General features: G+C 40.0%; 1 protein-coding gene across 4 annotated transcripts in view; it reads left to right on the forward strand.

Annotated features, from left to right (window-relative positions):
* The window catches only part of LOC103894958 (GON-4-like protein), a 27,111-nt gene continuing 5,655 nt past the window's right edge, over window positions 1-21,456 (forward strand). The window contains exons 1-23 of one of the 4 annotated variants that reach the window (XM_009274447.2): window positions 1-217; window positions 894-1,090; window positions 2,471-2,545; window positions 2,880-2,930; window positions 3,332-3,382; window positions 4,182-4,277; window positions 4,493-4,597; window positions 5,436-5,606; window positions 6,440-6,632; window positions 7,409-7,510; window positions 8,173-8,213; window positions 8,522-8,625; window positions 10,880-11,078; window positions 12,185-12,271; window positions 12,797-12,968; window positions 13,682-13,826; window positions 14,023-14,173; window positions 14,856-14,972; window positions 16,053-17,792; window positions 18,389-18,632; window positions 19,613-19,794; window positions 20,315-20,512; window positions 21,075-21,218. In XM_009274447.2, the coding sequence (XP_009272722.2) occupies window positions 130-217; window positions 894-1,090; window positions 2,471-2,545; window positions 2,880-2,930; window positions 3,332-3,382; window positions 4,182-4,277; window positions 4,493-4,597; window positions 5,436-5,606; window positions 6,440-6,632; window positions 7,409-7,510; window positions 8,173-8,213; window positions 8,522-8,625; window positions 10,880-11,078; window positions 12,185-12,271; window positions 12,797-12,968; window positions 13,682-13,826; window positions 14,023-14,173; window positions 14,856-14,972; window positions 16,053-17,792; window positions 18,389-18,632; window positions 19,613-19,794; window positions 20,315-20,512; window positions 21,075-21,218 (4,653 nt within the window). In that variant the 5' untranslated portion in view covers window positions 1-129. Of the gene's footprint in view, window positions 218-893; window positions 1,091-2,470; window positions 2,546-2,879; window positions 2,931-3,331; window positions 3,383-4,181; window positions 4,278-4,492; window positions 4,598-5,421; window positions 5,607-6,439; window positions 6,633-7,408; window positions 7,511-8,172; window positions 8,214-8,521; window positions 8,626-10,879; window positions 11,079-12,184; window positions 12,272-12,796; window positions 12,969-13,681; window positions 13,827-14,022; window positions 14,174-14,855; window positions 14,973-16,052; window positions 17,793-18,388; window positions 18,633-19,612; window positions 19,795-20,314; window positions 20,513-21,074; window positions 21,219-21,456 lie in introns of those variants that run through there. The other 3 variants (XM_019470798.1, XM_019470797.1, XM_019470799.1) reach the window with 3 other exon arrangements.

Here is a 21,456-nt window from a genome sequence, read left to right on the forward strand (position 1 = left end):
ACGCCTAAGGTGTATACAGAGGTGGAAGTGAATTTGCAGAGAGATCCGTATCTGACTGAAAACCAATCTGCAGTGCAGGAGTCTCCAGTGAGAAGTTCTTTGCAGCTGGCTGTTAGAAATCCTACCGTGATGAAGCCACTGAAGAACACCAGAGCTGGTGAGTGGCCCCAGCAGACTGATGAGGAAAATGAGGATTTGGGGCTGTTTATTCCATTGGGTAAGCTTTGTGCAAGGAACAGACCTGTGACTTGATACAGTAGCAGAACTCTGGAATTGTGTACACCACAGCAGGGGCTGTTTAGGTGCAACTTTTTTTTAAGTTTTCATCCTGTGCTCCATAATTCCGTGGATAAATACAGGTATCCAAGTGAAACTTGCTGGAGCTGATCTCTGCAATTTTTGGTTCCTAGAAACATTGCTTTCCTTCAGAGGAAGTTAACGATTCTTTTGTTTCCCTGAGTCAGCAAAACAGTGCCACTTGGGAAACACTTTAAGTCCCAGAAACTGTAATCTGCTCTTGCTGTATGGTGCCTGGAGTTGTGCAACTGTGTTAATCTTGATGGCATACTTAAAACACCTCCTTCTGGAAAAGGCATAAAAAGGCTGCTGAGACCATTCTGTAAAATCAAACTAGTAGAGATGGCAAATATGTAACCTTTATTTCCTTGACTAATGTGACTCACTCAGGTCCTGCAGAATTTGAATCCATTATTCAAGACTGTTTCTAGTTCTTACGGCCATTTCTGTTTGGGTGATCTCCTTATCAGCTGTTGGAAAGCTGCTGCCACTTCAGTATCTGCAGAATTCTAGCTTTTTTTTTTTAAACTCATACTGTCAGAACGTGCTGATGTGAAGTATCTGAATTTTTAGATTCCATTTTTATTCATTTTCAGAGGAGCAAGATGGAGAGGATATTGAGAGAAGGAAGAGGAGGAGGAAGGCAACCAAACGGAAAAGAGAAGGGAAAAGTCAAGAAGAGGAGGGATCTTTGTCTTGTGACATCAAGCTAGATGATACCCTTGATCGCACCTTAGAAGATGGAGCTAAACAACATAACCTAACAGTTGTCAACGTGCGAAACATCCTGCATGTGAGTGTGGTGGGACTATGACAGGGAATGGAGAAGTGCCCAGCTTTTTAAGAAAGTGCAGTCTAGACTTGAGTATAGTACTAATGGTAGCACTTGATTTCATGAACAAGGAAGACTTGGTAGGCACCCGTGTCCTAATCTCTCCTATAAAAAGCTATAAAGAGAGAATCATGTGGTGTACGTATAAGTTACCTGGACCTGGCTTTGTTAGTAGGTATTGATCCCTGGCTTCCATTTATTTACAATGGCAAATGGGTCTGTTTTACTGTACCGTAATAGCAGTAGCAGGAGTAATTGAACTAAAATGCATGCTTCTGGTTCCAGGCGAGGAGATGCAGACTGTGAACTCACTGTTTCTTGTTTTGAGTGAACTGTTTCATGATAAAGTCCTGATGGAATTCTAGCGGTGCTGACAGAAATGCATTACTCTTAGTTAATGATCCCAACCAACCTTTTAGTCCATCACACAACTTCCAGTTAGAAAGGAACTGCAAGAAGAATATCTGTGCTGTCACAGCTGTGAAACTCTAATTTCAGTTTATCCCATGAGCAGGGTCTGGAGACCAATAGTATTTATTTTCCCACAGGATCAAAAATTGTGCTTTTTTTTTTTTCCTGCAGCTAGTGTTCTAATTCAGCCGATCTCAGATATTTTCCCTTTTTGCCATCCCTGTGGCAAACAAACTGGAGACTGCCATGATTCTTTTGGGCAGATTCACCAGCTGATTTTGTGAAAGTGCCATAAATTAATGCCTTCCTCTGTCACATGGCACTGTGGAAGGGCTGTAAATATCTCGCTGTCACCAACCTTCCCTGGAACCTTACGGTGGCATTCAGAAAATGTAGTCAGGGATACTGGGTCTCTTCTGCCTTCCCCTATTTATTTTAAATATATACAATGTTTTCTGAAATGATGTAGCACAATGTTTCGAAGAGTAAATTATTACATACTTTCTCTAGAGAATGAGACCCTTACTATTTTAGAAGCCTGTGAGTGCTTAAGGATTTAAGTTTTCTGTTGCAGCTTCATAGCAGCATTTCTCACGTGGCTGGAATCGGCACATTTTACTGATTATGTGACACGAGGGAAGGGAAACTGGTGTGGGCTTTTGTTTTGATTATTTTCTTTCCTTCTGGTGGAAATTTATTCTGTAGAGCAATGACAGAGAATGTAGTGCAGATGTTTTTATCACTGCTGTGCTTACTTTATATTTTCTTGTCCAATCACTGAACAATCTTTTTTTTATTATAGTATAATTATGAAGTATATAGTACACTGAATATTCCTCCATCATGTTTCCAACTAGTTTATTTTAACCTTAAGTCTGTTTCTTTTTAACAAACAGAATGTAAAGGATACTTTTTTGTGTGTTCCTGTAGGAAGTGATCACAAATGAGCATGTGGTTGCCATGATGAAAGCAGCCATCAGTGAGACTGAAGATATACCTTTGTTTGTAAGTAAAAAGCTTTTTCAGTTTGTTTTTTCAGTTGTTCCAAATGCACCAGTCTATCTTCTTAGTCCATGATGTGGTATGGAGAGAATAGGTAGTACTATAATTTACGTTTCATTACCAGATTTGCCACCTGGATGAAGTGAGTAATGTCTGTGTATGAGTGTAAATTATGAAACAGAATTATGAGTGGTTATTTTTTATGTCACTCTGATCATGTCTAAAAGGTAATGAATTTAAAAAAAGAAAAGTCTTGTAGTAAAGAGTTGCTGGGGAAAAGTTTGCAATTAAGGAAAATAGCTGAATAGGTGGCTGTTGTCTTGTTTTAAACTCTCAGGAGCCCAAAATGACTCGTTCCAAACTGAAGGAAGTTGTGGAGAAAGGAGTGGTAAGTATGTCATCTGCTTTTACTTTTGCACCCTCCCCCTACCCGAATGATTTTGATTGTTGGGTCTTCTAAAAGAAGTGTAAAGCATGCTTTTATGTGATTTATTCTTAAAATGAAAAAATAAGTTAAAACAACGTAAAAAAGAATTCATTTGAGATGAGCATAATAGAACCAGGTCAGAGTTAGAAAATGCAGCGAATTGACAGTATCCATTATACTGCAGGTATGGCCTGTAGAGACCACACGGGCGGTTTAGAAAGCATTTGTTTGAAGTCTGTTGTTACTTGGCTGCTTTGGAGAACAAGGCCTCAAGCTCAAGTACTCATTTGATTTAACAGATTGTCTAAGATGTGCAACACCGTGCTTTTCAGAGACAGTTAAAGTGTTTTTGCTATCTTTAGGTGATTCCAACATGGAATATTTCTCCAATTAAGAAGGCAAATGAGGTGAAGGTAAGTGAACTACTGCTGGGAAATCGGAGACCATACTAGAGGCACCCTGCTGAGCAAGGAATCTTTTGGAGGGGTGGAACAGACTTGTGTCTAGCATGTTGGGAGTACTGGTGACCAGGAGCATTGCAAACAGGGTATGCAAGGCAGGACAAGGCAGTTAACATAGCAGCAGGTGCACAGAGGGGCCCAAAAGAGCTGCCGGCAGGGAAAGACAGAACATGATGAGGTGATGACATGCCATAGGGAGTGGTCTTTTCTCCTGGGTGGTCCAGCTTCCGATGTTAGTACTGCAGCAGCCTCTACCTGGATGAAACTCCTGATAGTGAATGCCACTGCCCAGGCCTTGTGCTGCAAGGTGCTCCTCCCTGGGACTGTTTTATATGTTTTAGGACTGCCTGGAAATACGGCCTGGATCTCAATTTTTTTTCCTGAGCTCTGCCTGCTCCAAAAGATTTGTTATCTAGGTGTAGGCAGGATTCAGCAGTGTAGCATGAGTGAATGGCCATTCAAGTACTAGAAGTATGTCTTTGAGACAGTGTCTGCTCATGCAGTGTTTCCATCATATAAATGCTAAATCATTTGTGCCTGTTCTTGCACCTTTTCAAACCACTTACCTTGCTTTACCGATCTTACTTTAGTAATTTCTTTGGTTTCTTCAGCCTTTTTCAGTAGTCTCCTTCCTTTCTGAGCTTCAGGGTATTTCCTCAGTTAGAAATCTTTGGTCTGATAGTGCACCATTAGAGTGCAACTCTGTATTTTGCCTGTAAAAAGTTGTCAACTTTCTTCTGTTCTGTTGCAGCCTCCTCAGTTTGTGGACATTCCTCTTGAGGAAGATGATTCATCTGATGAAGAATACCAGCCTGATGATGAGGATGAGGATGAGACTGCAGAAGAGGTAAATACAACTTGTACAGAGATCTGTTCTGTTCAGCATGGAGTTGTCTGCATGTTTGAGGCAGTAGAATGCTCTCTTTATTTTAACATTATAAGTCATCCCAGACCTTCTAGTAATCTTTCTTCAATGCTATATTATTCATTTGGCTAAAAGAGTCTCTGGAATATTAGTTGAAGCAGTATGATTGATTGCATTCTGCATCTTTTGCACTGTAGAGCTTACTGGAAAGTGATGTAGAGAGCACTGCTTCTTCTCCTCGGGGAGCAAAACGATCTAGGACAAGGCGATCATCTGATGAAGAGGGAGGGACACTCTGCGAGGTAAACTTGCAAGAGACTTTTGCTTTCTTTAGAAAGAACTTTCAGTCATTATTCCTAAATTACTAATGCAAAAGCAAAAATACGTATTATTGCTTAAAGTTGTGGTAACATTACAGGTGCTATGTGGATTTGGCATCCCCAGTGTAATGGTTCCTGCATAAGCAGTGAAGTGCAACCCTTGCAGAAAGAGCTTAGTCTAAAATAAACACGAGCACTTAAAAAAGCACTGGCAATGGAAACAATCAGCTCTTCTTCAGATAATGATTATTTTTCTGATTATTTTTGAGACGAGTGCAGGAGAATTGCTTTCTGTGCTTGGCTTAGGAGGAGAAAGTGATATGATAAAAGCATAAAGGTATTTGTGGTGACTGTATGCGCTGTCAAATCAGTAGAAGGAGTATGTGCAGTGTGGTAAGAGCTGAGTATCGGCAGACAAGAATGAGAAAGCGACTGTGAGAACTGACCACTGACACTGGAATCGGAGAAAGAGCAATAACGTATTGATACTTCCACGTTCTGCTCACCATGGGTTTGTTTTTGGGAGGGTTGGGAGTATGCCACAATTACTAGTGTTCAGGTTTATCAGCTCTAGTTATATTGAGACTGATACTCAGATCTTCCAAATGTCTCCTTTCCTGCAAGTCTTTTGAATAGTAAATTTATTTGTACTTTCTGAAAATCAAAGTGAGTGTAATATGAAGAATCCCTTTCCTTCTGTGAAGTGTTTCTCTCATTTCTGTTGTGCTAGACTCTGGTCAAACCTAAAAGGAGACTTATTCTGTCCTTGGAAATTTACGTTCTAAGTAAAACCTTTTAATGCAAAGGCCTTTTTAATTAGATGGAGAAGGTTACTACACCTGTTGTTAGACATATTAGTGCTGAAGTAGTTCCCATGGGACCTCCACCACCTCCTAAACCAAAGCAAAACAAAGACAGCACGTTCATGGAGAAGCTGCATGCAGTGGATGAAGAATTGGCTTCAAGCCCAGTATGCATGGATTCTTACCAGGTACCGTTTTTGGGGACGCTATAATAGTGTGGTTTTAGTTTGAGTAAAATTTGTTAGAAAGGAGGTAGCTTTCTGGTGTTCTCTGCTATTACTTTTACTGCATTCTGCTCTCCTTTTAGAACTTTAAATAACAAGTTGAATCTCCATAGTGTATAGGACGCTAGCTCTGTGAGAGAATAGAGGTAGCTGTTAGTAGTTAGTGACATATACCTTTAGTTTCTTGTATCGTAACTACACTTTCTATTTATGCTTGTAAGTGTCTCACTGCCATTGTTTTGGCTGTTAAATGTAATTCTATGACATTTACATAACTAATGAAAATAGTTTTCCTTTTGAAAGACATCCTGTCAGCTTAGTTGTGTTTTGCAGGCAAGTATACTGTTAACATCCGAGGAAGCTTGGTTGTAAAGAGAACCACTATTTCATATTAATAATGAGAAAAATATTACTGATCTGTGTTACTGTGCAAGGGTGAGGAGTCATGAAGAAACAGTCCTGTGCTGCTGTTCAAGATTAATTTCAGATAGTGACGAGGGCAAACAGAGTAAAACATACGTGAAAGAATCAAATATTGCAAGTGGAGATTGCTTCCTTGACAGCAGATAAGAGTTTAGCCTGAGATAAATGAACAATAATATATATATATATATAAACGATAACAGTTTAATAGTGAGAGTAATGAAAGTTTAGCTTTCTCGGACTACCGAAGTAAATGATTCTTTGTGGCAGCAATCTAGTATTTTTGGTATTGGACTTTTTTGGCTGGGCTGAAAACCCTGCTGCTGGAGAAACTGAGAAAAGCAGAGACACTGTGCTTTTCCTTCACCTTTCAGTCTCTGGAAGACAGCCTCATTGCCTTCCGAACCCGATCTAAGAGGCCACTGAAGGACGTTCCTCTTGGTCAGCTGGAGGCTGAGCTCCGAGCCCCAGATATCACGCCTGATATGTATGATCCCAATACTGCAGATGATGAAGAATGGAAAAGGTGGCTTGGAGGACTCATGAATGACGATGTGGAGAATGAAGGTATATGACAGATGTTTTGTTGTTGTTGTTCACTGGAATTGGGGGTTATATTGAAAGCCTGGAGCTTTTTCTTTCTATTTATACACGATGTTCTTGGCTGCAGCCATTATCTTGTTTAGTAATAAGCATGTGTTTTGCATACCATCAGCTTTCCTCATCTTCTCCATGGACATTTGTGAGGGTTTTTAAACTTCAGGTGTCTCACTAGTAAATATTTACTAGCCAGCACATGCAGTAACTGGCAACTATAAACAAAAGTTACATGTTTCAGCCCTTAATCTATTGTGCTGTGTCATGAAGCTGGCAGCATTGATATACCTGAATCTATCTGACTGTGTCATGCTCCTTGTTAGGGACATGACTTGTTTTTGTAGAAACAACGATTTTCTTCTTCAAGAAGAAACAAGAACAAGCTTTGGGGCTTGACTTCCTTTTGCCCTGAATGTACCGGTTGCTTACAGTTGTGCAAATTGAATGTAAAACACAAATTGAAATAATACTACTTCACTCTTTCTAAATTTAGCTGAAACTCAGGTCACAGAGAATAAATCCAGCTTTTCTAAAAGGGAATGGCTACAAATAAGGATGCTAGTAGCTCAGTTTGAGAAGAGGAGGGGCTTGATATCGCTTCCATAAAAAGGAACACACAGCTAATTTCAAGCAGTAATCCTAGCCCTCTTTGAGCCAGGTCAGGCAGTAAACGAAGTGCTTCTGCTCCTGGCTACTGATTGGTCTTGGGGCAGGGTAATGATGTTTCAAAATGTGCTTCTTATTAGATGAAGCAGATGATGATGATGACCCTGAGTACAACTTCCTGGAAGATCTGGATGAACCAGATACAGAAGACTTCAGAAATGATCGTGCTGTGAGAATTACCAGTAAGTCCTTTGGGAATCCCACCTCCTTTCTTGTTAGGATTAGTAATTCATTTTGAAAAGTGACTGTTTTGTTGCAAAGATTTTGCAGTGAAGGCTAATTAAAAAAAATCTGCACACTGACTTGAACAGCTTTTCTATGCAAAGCTGGCTTTCTGTGAATACGTGAAAGGATCTAGCCAGAGCTGCTGTGCAACTTTACTCCATAGCAAAGACTAAAGAATAATACTTATGTGATAGTACAGTCTTTCATAAAGCTTCAGCCAGTTCAGAATTGAATGCTTGCCTTATGACTTGAGTGTGATTAAATTTTCTCCAGGTCCTTACAGTCTTCGAGTTAGTTTTATAAACATATCACTTTTCATCTTCTCAATAAAGCACACTTGTTTTACGTCTTATTACAGGTTAACATAACTTTAAATTTAATTCTGAAAATTAGTTTTTATGTAATATTTTTGAATCAAAACAGTCTCAGCTGAAGTTTTTTGGGGCCCAGCATTAAAAAGGGATATAATATCAGGGGCCTTTCCTTCTTGGTCCTCTCTTTGCAAGAGGAGGGTTTCCCTTTGCAAGAGAGATTCCTTAAATGACTTGATATTATGACAGGATTGCTAAGTGGTTCTTGGAAGAGGAATCTTCATACTTCTTTTTAATTTTACTTGCAGAAAAGGAAGTGAATGAACTGATGGAGGAGCTGTTTGAGACAGTAAGTGATAAACTGGGTATAACACTGAAGAATAGATCTTTCTCAGATCTGACATGAAATCTCTGAAGCCGTAAAGGGGTGGTCTCTGTAAGATGCTTAGCGCTGACTGTGTGCAAAGGGCCCTACCATAAAAGTGTAATTTTTAGCCTCGAGAAGGAACTTATATAGGAACTTCCTATATACGTTCCTGCAGAGATGAATGTCTATGCTAAGAGGATCATCATGAGCTTTATTAGCTAAAGACAGTTGGTGGTAAATGTATTACTTGAGCTTTCTATTCCTGACTGTTGCTACACATTTGCTGTCAGTTTCAGGACGAGATGGGTTTCTCAAACATGGAAGATGAAGGTCCAGAAGATGAAGATAATGTTACAGAGTCACGGCCAAATTTTAATACACCACAAGCACTTAGGTAGGATTATTTGGTTATGTTGTAACATTTAAAAAAAAAATAATTCTGTTATGATAAAAAGCCTATGGTTACCTGCAGCTGTACTATGCCATCCACCAAAGTGATAATGCCGTTTCAGCACAGGCTGCTGTTTTGAAAGCTCTCGGCCATTTTTATTTATGAGATTGAACACTTAACTTGACCCTGTTTTTTCTATCTGCCACCTTTGACATTACTGATTGTGATGCATCTGAAGAAGATGACAACAACAATTGAAAATGTAACTGTTCAGAAAGAGACAGGAAGAAAGCCTGCACTAAAAGATTGGTGCCAGCTGTTCTGTATCATAGCTGAAAGCAGCTGAGGTCTTTCAGAATGGTAATCTATTCCAGCAAGCCGTCATCTCTAGTGGAGGATTCTGTTCCTGCTTCTTTAATCTCCATGCTATATATACTGTCCCTGTGTATTTAAATTGTGTTTATTTCTCAAGTCTGTCCACATATCCCCCTTTGATTAGACAATTCTTCTGAAAAAATTGCTTCGTTACCTGCTAAGTCGCTTACTTCAGCTGTTAAACTAAAATAGTTAGTGGAGCAGGATATTGCATGACTGGCGATGATACTTCAAAGCAATGAGTAGAGAAACAGTGGATACTGGGGTGTTGCTGCAGATGTGATCAAAGCTATGTAGGTCCTGTGCAAAGAAGGTCCCGACCTCAAAGCGACAGCCGCTCTAGCTCTCTTAATTCTTGTGCTTTACACCGTGGTGGTGGATGTAGTGTCTGAAATAATTTCAGAAAAATAATAGTTTTCTTGCCTTTTTTTTTTTTTTATTTATTGTTAAGGGGCGGGGTGAAGTTCACTTACTGCCTTTACATTTTTTTGATGACAAGAAATGCTTGAGGAGCTGGTTTGACCAAGTGTGTCACCTTATCTTTTAAGTAAATAGCTTGGATGTAATGGTGGCCTTTTCTAAGGAAAAAGACTGCATAAGATAGCTGAGACCTAGGTCTGAAATGACTAAGTTCAGAAATTAGCTCTTGATGATTTTTGGTATGGGTTATACTTGAAACAGTGCCTTGAAGAGGAAAGGGTCTAAAGCGTTTCTTTCTAGGTAATAATGCCGCTCTATTTAACCAATTACAGAAACTGCGGTGTGAATGGTGTCTCCTTGTTAATGGGGCAGATCAGCTCAAGATCAAGCTGTATCTGTTTGGGAAAGGAGCTAAAATGAAGGCTGGAGTTTCTTGATACTCTCTCTGGGATGAGCAGTACCAGAGGGGAGTGCAGCAATTCTTAAACCAGCTACAGACTAAAAGCAGGGAAACTTTATGCTCTCTCTTATTATTTGTATGCATTTGTCTTTGATAATGGCTAGTTGTATTCATTTTTCTTTGGTGGGCAGTTCTCCCAATTGTTTCTTCCCCAGTTTTACCTGTATACAGGATTCTTAAAGTTGTTTTGTGGCAAAATATCCATTTGCTAGGTTTATTGTTGTCTTTATGATACCTTGCATTAGAAGCATTGTGGAACAACTTTACTTATAACTGACTTCAGGCCTATTACAGAAGTGAAGCTGGTAACAAGCAGAAATCAGAATATTAAATGGTGTAGCTAAAATAAATAAAAATCTATCATAAGGCAGGGGGTAGTTGAAGCTGGTTTTGAAAGGACGGTAATATGTACATCCTCTTTTCTGCTACAGGGGTAGCTCTTACTGTAGTATCAGCAGATGTCTATAGTAAAGTATTCTGCATAAAACTAGATAATACTTAATTTTTATTTTTTTTTTAAGTAACAGCATTTATGTCAGTGTGTGATCTTTCTGGAGACCCTCATGGTAAAATGCCACCCATAATACCTTGGGTTCACACCTTGCCTGATGATATAAGTTAAATAGGATTGGTTCTAATGTGTTCTGGATTGTCGTAGATCCTGACTGCTGTTGAGAGTATCTGAGCGCTTGAGTGGAACACACATGGGATATGATTGGGAACGGTGGACAAGACTGTTAACTGTCCTTGGAATAAACAGTTGAAGCATTGTATCCCAGAACTACAGTAGTGCTGTGGTAGATTAAAAGATTTATGTATAAGCCAACTGTATGAATAACTCTGTTTTTTCAAGTTGAAGTATACTGTCAAAGTGTTGAGTAGTACAGGGATGATAGTTCCTTAAACTGTGCATCCCAGATACAGAGTAAAATACTCTAAATAAATGTGAATGCTTATTAAATCATATGCTTATTACATTTCGGTCTGCCTGATCTCAAACAGATTTGAAGAGCCCCTGGCCAATTTACTGAATGAACAACACCGGACAGTGAAGGAACAACTTGAGCAATTGAGAATGAAAAAGTCCTCGATCAAGCCACCACAAGAGATAGAAAAATCAAAATCTCAAAATGAGAAGCCTCTGCAGAGCCTTGTTCTGGACAGTATGCAAAGAAAGAGGCTTCAGCAGCAAATGCAGCAGGTAAGAAAATGTTACCTGGTCTGACCTAATCAATATTTGCTGTATACTGTGGGGGCGGGGAAAGCCAATGGTACAGCAAGCACTTCGGTGTGTTTCCTTAAAGAAATTAATTGAAAAAGCTACATTTGAAGCTGGAGCTTTAATAGGTGATATTTACATGCCTGATTCCACACTGAAAGACAATTTGAAATGAATGTGCAAAGTAGAGCTTATTTCTTGGCATCTGTATTGTTCTCATGTGAGATAGCTGCCTTGGCCACGTTTGAATTCTGACTGTAATGTGTCAAAATCCTCTGTTTTCACCAACTTCTTTATTACTTTCTGAGAGTATTACTCTTGATGTAGTTTGGATTCTTTTTTTCCTCCTTCCACTACACAAAACTGTGTAGAAATTCAGTTTGAACGTTTTAAAAGCTGTCAGCAGCATAGATGAGAAGCTGTACTTAGAGAATTTTTTTTTCCGTGTCCATACAAAGTTCAAGAGGACATCTTCTCAAAACTTGAAACTTACCGTCAACTCAATCTCATGAGGACAAAGTGCACTGGTTTTGTGTGAACTTGATACAAGTCTTGCTGAGTAGTCATTTATTATTCTGCATACCTCATACAGTGTGATGTCTTGGTCTGTGGCAGCAAGGAAAGGACACAGACCTCTCAAACACAAGCTAAAGAAATGGATCTTGCATTAGACATGTAGAGTAAATGAGCTTTTTAATTTTTCAGCTGCAAAGCAAGATGTATGGTGTTTGTGTGCATGTGGGGAGTTCTGATAGCTGAAGTCATTGTTTCTGAAGAAATACTTAAGTATTTAATTAGGAAAAAATATCCTTTCTGTATTGATTGTTATGGTATGAGACTTTGGCACAAAAGCTAGTAAACTGCCCTAAGACTTATACAGATTTTGAACATATCTGTTTAATAAACTTCCTGCCAGTGGATATTAAAGTTTCCACTCAGTTTTCTATTGCTTAAAAGGCTTTTTGAAGTCAGAATGTGATTTTTGGGGTGCTCAGGAGGCATTTCTTGCGCCTCTATACTTATGCTTTCCAGTTTCTTGGATTTCTGATAGACTGAAAAAAAACATTTGTCTGATTTTATTCTTCAAGCATGTTCAGCTTCTGACTCAAATCCATCTTCTCGCAAGTTCCAACCCTGCTTTAAGTTCAGAGGCCAGTACTACCAGGATGTTTTTGGTAAGGATATGCCTAAAATCAGAGCTACGTGAATTTTAATGATTGCTGGTCACTGGAGAGATTTAGAGAGCTTAATTTATTTAATTGATCCCATTAAATTGAGAGAGACTACCACTCAATAAGGGAATTATGTTGTTAGCCTACTATGAGCATGCTCCATACTTAGAGAAATAATTCACATTGCGCTGACTAATAACAGTGCTTTGAATTGGCATGGCTTTGTATTTTTTTTTATTGTTTTCTTGGAAATACTGAAAACAAAGTTCAAAAAAATACAGCTTCTGTAATTAGTGAACATTCTGTGACCTTGAAAGATTCTGGAAAGTGGGGGAATTTAAAAAAAAAAAAAAAAAAATTCCTCTGTTCCTACCTCTGTAATGCTCAAAAATAAGACCTGTAACACTCTCCTTTTTTTATGCCTGTCACTTCCCCAGCTTTTATTTTTTGCATTACTGCATTACATTTGTTCTTTACCTTCCATTTGAAGGCATGTTCTTTTATCTTTTTCTGTGTTTGACTTTGCAGAGTGAGCTTGGTAACTTTGCTCGAAGCTCTACACTCCTTCGTCAGTCGTTCAATCCTAAGTTTCAAACAATGTTCCAGCCATGTAACTTGAAGGGAGCACTGCAGCTCATTGAAGATTTTCATGCCCAAGTCCAAGTTGACTGGAGCCCTCGCAAAGCTGTGAAGAAGAGTGGTATGTATTTGAAGGGACAAGAGGAAGCATTTTACAGTGGGAGTTATTTCATGGTATGCATCCTCCAGATGAGGTATGGTTCAGACTGCTGTTTGGAATGAATTTTTAATTATTAATTTTGTGAGGTATTTTTAGATAAAACCATCCACTTTATTGACTGTCTTTTTGCGTCTTAAACTTGCAGCACAGTAAAGCATGTTATATGAGCTGTTGACTTTTGTTTGACATCATAATCCTGCCATTTATTGTTCTGCAGATGATGTTTTGAGCTGCAGAAGTCCATCAAGAAACTATGAAACTGGAAATAATTGGTCTAAATGTGTTGGTTAACACACATCAAGGAAATATTCTCTTCATTGGAGTATTTTAGTAAAAAAAAAAAAAAAAAAGCTCCAAACTGTTGGTTTCAAATATTTGGTTTGTGATTTTTCTGCTGCCTAGAGAGTGAACTCACTTGAAATAAACAGAGCTTTTTACAAGTGCTTTTTCATTATAGAGCAAAAGAAAAGCTGGAAAGGGAAAGTAATTTTACTTTTTGCTGGTGTAAACTTTTAAGGGCAAAAACTAGGAAATATGCAAATTCTAAAAGCCAGGGAGAAAGTCTCTCTCTACTTGCAGTGGAGTAAGAGAAACAGTGTTTTCAAGAAGTCAGTTGTGAAAAACATTATTTGTCCGTGTATATGTCTATCCTTATCTGTTAATTCTTTTCACAGCCAATGAATTTCCATGTTTGCCAAAGCAAGTGGCATGGATTTTGGCAACAAGGAGAGTCTTTATGTATCCAGAGTTACTGCCAATATGCTCCTTGAAAGCAAACCCTCCCCGGGACAAGATTATCTTCACCAAGGCAGAGGACAAGTAGGTGCTTAGATTTATTGAACAAAATGCATACAAATGAGACTTCTTTGTTAAGGAGAATTTCTAGGATGCAAGCTTTTGGGTTATCTGTGTATTGTGCAACAGCACATCCAAATAGTAATCTGCCGTACTGTCTAAAAGACTCTTTATCTTTTTGTTTTGTTTTGTTTTTTCCCCTCCTTCCTTCCTTCTTCAGTTTATTAGCTTTAGGTTTGAAACATTTTGAAGGGACAGAGTTTCCAAAGCCTTTGATCAGCAAGTATCTCTTGCCAACAAAAACTGCCCACCAGCTTACAGTACGAATCAAGAATCTCAATATGAATCGAGCCCCCGATAATATCATCAGAGTAAGTGATGCATTCAGATTATGGTTTGGTATTTTTCAGATTTGTCTGTCTGGTTGGCGTTTGTTATACAAGAAGAGATGTGCTTTTTGTTTCAAGGACCTTTTTGTATATGTGCTGACACTTTCTTAAAAGAAAATGTCATCCTGTTGTTAGCAATGAGGATTTCTTCAAAAAGACCTTATCCTCTGTACTTTGCAAGTACTTATATTACTATTTTGACTCTTTAGAGCCCAGCACTTGCAGACGGTCCTAGTACAACTGTGGCTTCAGTAATCCTGACAGATTCATACAGATAAACTTTGAGTAGTGAAGCTTAAACAAAAGTGCTGTCTCCAGTCAGGCTGAAGGTCCAGCTGGCCAAATATCCTGTCCCATAAGCTAAGGGCCACTGCTGAAGAGAGAATAAGAACCAGAAACACTTAAAGCAAGTACGCCGGCACATCTGTTAGAACTTCATGCTTGCTTTCAAGAGAAACCAAGATGGCAATGAGCTCTTGTTCAGCCTTTATTACTCTTTTTTTAATGTTTCTGTGGGTAGTACCTTATTAAAGTAGTAGTGATGAGAATCGCTTAATTCACACAAACTTTTACAGAGCACAATCCTTATCCTGTGTCCCAGCAGTTATTGGATAGGTGTTCTGACCACAGTCATCTTGTCTTGCATTCTCTCCTCTCCACATAGTACTACAAAAAGACAAAACAGTTGCCCATTCTGTTCAAGTGCTGTGAGGAAATCCAGCCTAACGAGTGGAAGCCACCTGTGGAGAGAGAAGAACATCGCCTGCCATTTTGGCTAAAGGTAGTTTCTGCTATTCTTCATCCAGCATAGGGTTGTTTGTTGTTGTTGTTTGGTTGATTTCTTTTGGGGTTTTTGTTTGGGTGTTTTTTTCTTTCTTTTTCTTTACAGCCTTGGTCCAGAGTGAGTTGTTTGGTTAGCCTACAGCTCTGAAGTCAAAAGGCAGTCTGATTGTATTGCATGGGAGCCTGTGTTATCCGGAGTCTAGCTAGTAAACGTAGCAAGAACAGTAGTACTTAGCAACCTGAAGTATTATACACTACTCTTGGTGCTTGTCTGCCCAGCTGCAGTACATGATTGAAGTTATCATGGACATATAGAGTTTGTTGTCACATCCTTGTTTTGCTACGTGGGTGTATTTCTAATGGCTCTGGTTTCATGTGTTGATTTTGTTATTTGGCTTTGTTTATTTGTTAATCAACATAGTCTTACCCTTGCCTTATGCTTAGCGGTGTTGCTGTCTTTCCCCCTGTGTTACAGCCATGAGAGAGGGCGTGTTCTTCCCCCCTTAAAACCTCACCTTCTAAGAGGAAAGAAGAAATCTGGGGGTTTGGGGTGGGGTTTTTTAAGGTTATCTTCACCTGCAGTGTGGCTGTTATTTTTGTTATACCCAAATGTCTCACGCTTTGTAAGGATTCTTTCTCTGAGATTCTTTGCATAAGGAAAACTAAGTTGGAGGCATAGCGACCATGCCTGTGAGTCAGTCAAGGAGGACTGTGTCTGAGGAAAGAGTTAGTCTCAGATGCCATAAAATCCAGTTCTCTTAATTGCCCATTGTATTTCATTGTTACAGTGAAGCTTCCTTCCCACAAAATCTTGTATTTACTAAAGGAACCTTTATAAAGCAATTCAGTTCTGTTGTTTCTTTCAGGCTCTCAGATTCTTTTGAAGGCTTTGGAGTAAAACTCGTGAATATAAAGTAATATTCAGTAAATATAAAGTAATATACAGTAGTGTAAAGTAAATAAAAAGCGCTTTACTTTTAGAAGCAAGTTGCTGTCTGTCACCTTCTGTGGTACTGTTTCAAGGTGGTAATAGAGGAATGGCCTATGGACTGTACTAATAAACTCTTGTTCCCTTTAGGCAAGCTTGCCCTCCATTCAGGGGGAATTGAAGCAATTAGCAGAAGATGCCAGGGAGATGCCAGGTTCACCTGATGCAGAATCTGTCTTTTTGGGGACAGGAAAGGAAACTTCAGACACAGAATATGATGAAAAATACCCTCTACTCATGCCAAAGGGACTAGTACTGACCTTAAAGCCCCTTGCCAATCGATTCTCTAGGAGAGCATGGAGGAGGCAGAGGTCTTCAGCTCTGAAGCCTGTCCTCATTCGACCGAGTCCTTGTCTGCAGCCCAGTTCCAACACTATTAACATCCAGAAAACTGTGAAGTTGTCCCAGTCAGAAGCTCCTCCCAGCAAAGTTATGGTTCAGATTCCTCGGCTAATCCAGCCAGCTACAGTTATGCAGACGGTGCCAGGAGTGCAGCCTTTGAGTGTTCAAGCAGTGGTAGGAAGTGGAGATGGCTTGGAATTTCAGAATGTGCTCTCCACTTCACATTCGGACTCCAGACAAGCTTTCTCAGCTGCTGTACCATCAGCTCTAGTGTCCTCAAATCCAGTAACTTTTCAGCCAAAACTGATGTTGCCAGCTTTGGCCGGAGCAAAAATACGCAAACCTTGTGTTCGTAAGGGATACCAAAAGAAAAAAGGGACAAAATCTGCCCCACTGATAAAGACTTCACCTTTGATTCAGCCATCTCCTGTCATCCTTACTGTACCTGCTACCACAGTGAAAGTGGTCAATATAGGCAATGGTTGCAATATGATTCAGCCCATAAATACCACAGTTGGTAGAGGCACGCAGGCTATTCCAGTTACAACCTTATTGGTAAATCCATCCACTTTCCCGTGTCCCTTAAATCAGCCTCTGGTGACTTCTTCAATCCCTTCGTTGATCGTCTCTCCTAACCCTGTTGGTCTTTCTGCATCATCTGTCGGTGAAAATGAAGAACAGCTGAATCTGGTTCCTTCCTGCCCTGCTGGAAATAACAAAAATACCTATCCCACGGTGGAGCCCAAGGTTGAACCCCCAGAGTTGTACGTTTCATGCTCTGCTGTCTCCCCTAAAAAGGAGTGTAGTACAAATCCTGCTACTTCTAATAATGGCAGTCAGGAAAAGGTAAGTAAGGGTGACTGCTGTAGCTGGACAGTGGTAGAAGGAGACGAGAACGCTTCAGAGCCGTTGTCTGTGGACCTTTTGCCTCACTTAGAAGATCCAGATGAAACGGTGAAAATTGAGCCTGCAGATTCAAATGATGCTACCAAGGAAGTAAATCCAGTACAGAAGAGGGATCTTTTATGTGCTGAAGTGAAGGAGGAATTCATGCTGGATCTTGGCCAGGAACTGAACATGGAGGCTGCATGTTCATGTTCAGATGACCTGAAAGAAATTAAAAAGGAGCATACTTTGTGTGACGAGAAGGGAGAAGAAGAACGACGGGCTTTGCAGTCATCTCCCCACAGTGAACAGCAGGTGGATGCAGGTGTTGTTGCTGGACCACAAGTAAGCAGTGAGTCTCCAAAGAATCTTTCGTGTACAGCAGATGTTGAGGCAGAATTTAGTAGTCCACTAGGAAGACCAGAGGATTCGTCCAGTATAGATGGCCAGTCTGTTGGGACACCAGCTGGCCCTGAAGCTGGAGGAGAGAGAGAAGGACAAGAAGAGGAGGAAGAAGACGACTTTGATGATTTTACACAAGATGAGGATGAAGAAATGTCATCAGCCTCAGAAGAATCTATTCTTTCAGTGCCAGAACTTCAGGTAAAAGCAAACAAAACTTTAAAAAACTTGCTAATGACAAATATCAGTGTCCTGAAACACCCTAGTGCAGTCAGAGCAAATCACAATTTGAATCCAATTGGAAAGGTGGACTGTTAACTATATAATAGCACGGTATTGTTCTGTTTTACAGAGAAATTGGACACCACATTTTTCTGAGAAGATTTTAAGTCCAAGCTAAAGGAATGTCTTGCAAATACGCAGATTTAAATTCTGCTGAGTTGTAAGGACTTCCTCAACTGAGGCTGTTCTTAATAAGAAGTACTTGAAGTGTAAAATATATTCCAGGTCACAATTCCAGCAAGCCTTTAAGAACTAAGATGATCATTAAGGAATCCCATCTAAATCAAGGCTTTTATAAGTGGCAGATTCTGAAATTTAATTTTGTGCATGATGCAAAAATAGGTAGTTCTGGTTGTTGTTGAATTCTGTCCCTTCAGTAGAATCCTCTAGTTGGTCAGATGTTGATCTGTGAAATTGGCTGTTAGAATTATGATGGAGTGAGCTAGTTGCTGAATGACATTAAAACAAACACTAAAAGAAAACAACGTGAGGTCTTTTTGTTGTTGCTTTCTAAGGAGACAATGGAAAAACTTACTTGGCTTGCAACAGAGAGACGTTTAAGCCAAGAAGGAGATTCTGAAGAAGAGAATTCCCAGGAAGAGAACTCTGAGCCTGAGGAGGAGGAGGAGGAGGAAGGGGAAGGAATAGAGAGTTTACAGAAAGATGATGAAATATGTGGAGATGTATCAGAGGAACCTAAATCTGCCTTCACATTGACAAAGACGGCTCCGCAGGTGGAAGCCCACAGAATGCCAGCAGGTAAGTTCTGTGGGTTTCTTTTGACACGGGAAACAGCTGCTCTCTGCATGAAAAGCAAAACCATGGGGAAACTGTATCTAGGTTTAATTTCACTTAGCGTATCTGAACTTAGTGATGCTTCCCATATGGAAATTAAATTTTGCAACACAGTCACAATTCTGTAACAGCAGTTCTTACATAGAAGCCCTCGTGCACGTGAACCGAGTGTCTTTAGTCCATTGTAAAACATGTGTGCTTCAAAAATTTGCAGACCTAAGATTTGTGGTTTGTGTCAGCTAATACCCAATACCTATATAAGAACAATATTAAATAGTCAAATCTTTGCTAAATTGAACTTTGTGTTACAAGGTCATGTGGGGAAAAATGAATGAAACAAAATAATACCTTAACAGAATATAGCAAGTGGTAGATGAATTTGAGCAGGGAACTTTGAGGAGGTGGACCTCAGCCCATTAGACCAACAGATTCCTAATCTAAAGACATAAAAATCTCGATGTAGCAATTCTTAGTACACTATTTCATTCCCTATTATGTGACACCAGTTTTTTATCTGTGATGTTAACTCTATTCATGTAAATAATGAGCTAAAAGAATAATTTCCAAGTGTTACAGCCAGCTCTGATGCTCATATCGTGTCTCTGTTCACCCACTACGATTTTTTTGCCCCTGGTACGCAGTAGATGTATCTATTAGTTCTTAGTAGATTGCTAGCTGAGTAACAGCTAGGATGGGTTTGTTGCTGTTTCCAGAGACTTTTCCTGTCAGATGCTATAAAAATAAACAGCCAATGTAAAATATGTTAGCCAGCCTGACTAATGAAAGGTATATTGCTCATACACTTACAGGAGAGCGTAAACAACTCATCACTGTCTCTGAAAACCTACTTTTCTATTGCAATATTGATATAGAAGAGTAGTTGTCTGCCAGCTGAGGGAATGTATGAAAAGTACCTGTACAACTTGCTTTGTGCTTCTTCACAGGAGAAAACTTGAAAGCCCCTGGGAAGAGCAGGAGCTCCCACAGAACCAGAAATAAGAGGGGACGGGCTCGTGCTAGCAAAGATACATCTAAGCTGCTCCTCTTGTATGATGAAGACATCCTGGAGAGAGACCCCCTGCGGGAACAGAAAGATCTGGCATTTGCACAAGCCTATCTATCCAGGGTAAGCCAGACCAGTGTGTAACCCAGAAATAGGAACGTCAAACATTTTGAGTCCTCTAACACAGTTCACGCCTGAGCCACGTAACTGCCAGTTCTAACTGGATGCATTGGATCTGGTCGGGATGGAGTTATCTTTCTTTATAGCACCCCACATGGTGGTCCTTTACTTAAACTGTCTTTATCTCGGCCTACGAGTTTTCTTGCTTTTGCTCTTCCTCTTCCTTCCCCGTCCTGCTTGGGGGAGGCAGGGAGTGGGTGAGTGGCTGTGGGGGTGCTTGGCTGCTGGCTGCAGTCAATCCACAACACTGGGCCTCTTAATTTCAGAATTTCATAGTCTTGGATTTGGTTCCCTTCTCTCTTATGAGCAGTTCAAATTTATCTTTAAGGAAGAGACTTGGTTGACTCAACAAAACTGGAAGCACTGTGTAAATTCTGAGTAGCCAGGGATCAAAGATTGCTAAATTAACTTGTTTTCTTCCTGGATGTTATGTAGTCCTGTAAAGGTCTGTTGCTCTTTCCAGGTGCGTGAAGCATTGCAGCATGTTCCTGGAAAGTATGAAGACTTTCTTCGTGTTATCTATGAGTTTGAGATTAGCACGGACAAGCGAACAGCTGTGGATCTCTATTCCACTTTACAGAAACTGTTGCATGACTGGCCACAGTTGCTCACAGATTTTGCTGCCTTTCTTTTACCAGAACAAGCTTTGGAGTGTGGACTGGTAGGTAGAATGAAAGAAGGAGACCAAATTTTAAGCAATGTGAATGCTTGTGGGAGTGAAAGAATAAGGAATTCTTCCTAGGGCAAGAAAGGTAAACAGCTGGTAAATTACTTGCTTACCTTGCTGTTTTATTAATCAGAACTGAAAAGTCTAGTGTTTGTTTTAAGTCTCATACTAAGTATTACTGTGGAGAATCAGCCTTTCCCAGTTAATTGCAGAACTTGACTGCAGAGACAACGTGCAGATACAGCAAGTGGAATGGTTCCCTTGTCTCACAAATCAGCCTTCCACTTTGTAAGATAGAGGTTTTCACCTGTTACATTCTTGCTGGATTTTCCTCTCTTATGTGCATATGGTTGAAGCAAAACTTTATAGCTCATGTGAGTATTGATTATACAAAGTCTTGTTTCTCTTCCTCCACCTCTTCCCAGTTTTGCAATGGGTGTCAATACAAATGGAAAACAAATAGCAAGACAGGCATTTTATAACTCGCTTAAGCCAACTAGAGATGCTTGGAAATACATTCTTGAACATGAGGCGTGAGTCTTTTTCTTTTGGTCAGTTTGAAGAGCAGCAAGCATTTGAAAAAAGCCGGAAGTTCCTCAGGCAGCTGGAGATTTGTTTTGCTGAAAATCCTGCCCACCATCAAAAGATCATCAAAGTTCTGCAGAGTTGTGCGGACTGCCTCCCCCAGGAGATTGCAGAGGTAATCAGGCATCCAGGTATCTCCTTTTGCTCGAAACCCCTGAGAATGCAGTTAGCTAGCCTGCTTCCCTGTTCCCATGTGCTGCTCTTTGAGACCACAAGAGTTTAGCAAGTGCGATCTCCCTCTGTGGGGTGTGGTAGAGAATTGAAGCTGCCTCTTCAAGAGGGTTTACAATTCACTGGCCTGTATGAGTCTCCTCTCTCCTACCTCCACCTTGCTTTTATCACCTTGCAGGTGA

This window comes from Aptenodytes forsteri, unplaced genomic scaffold, assembly GCF_000699145.1.
Source record: "Aptenodytes forsteri isolate BGI_AS27 unplaced genomic scaffold, ASM69914v1 Scaffold624, whole genome shotgun sequence".
NCBI classification, from domain to species: Eukaryota; Metazoa; Chordata; class Aves; order Sphenisciformes; family Spheniscidae; genus Aptenodytes; species Aptenodytes forsteri.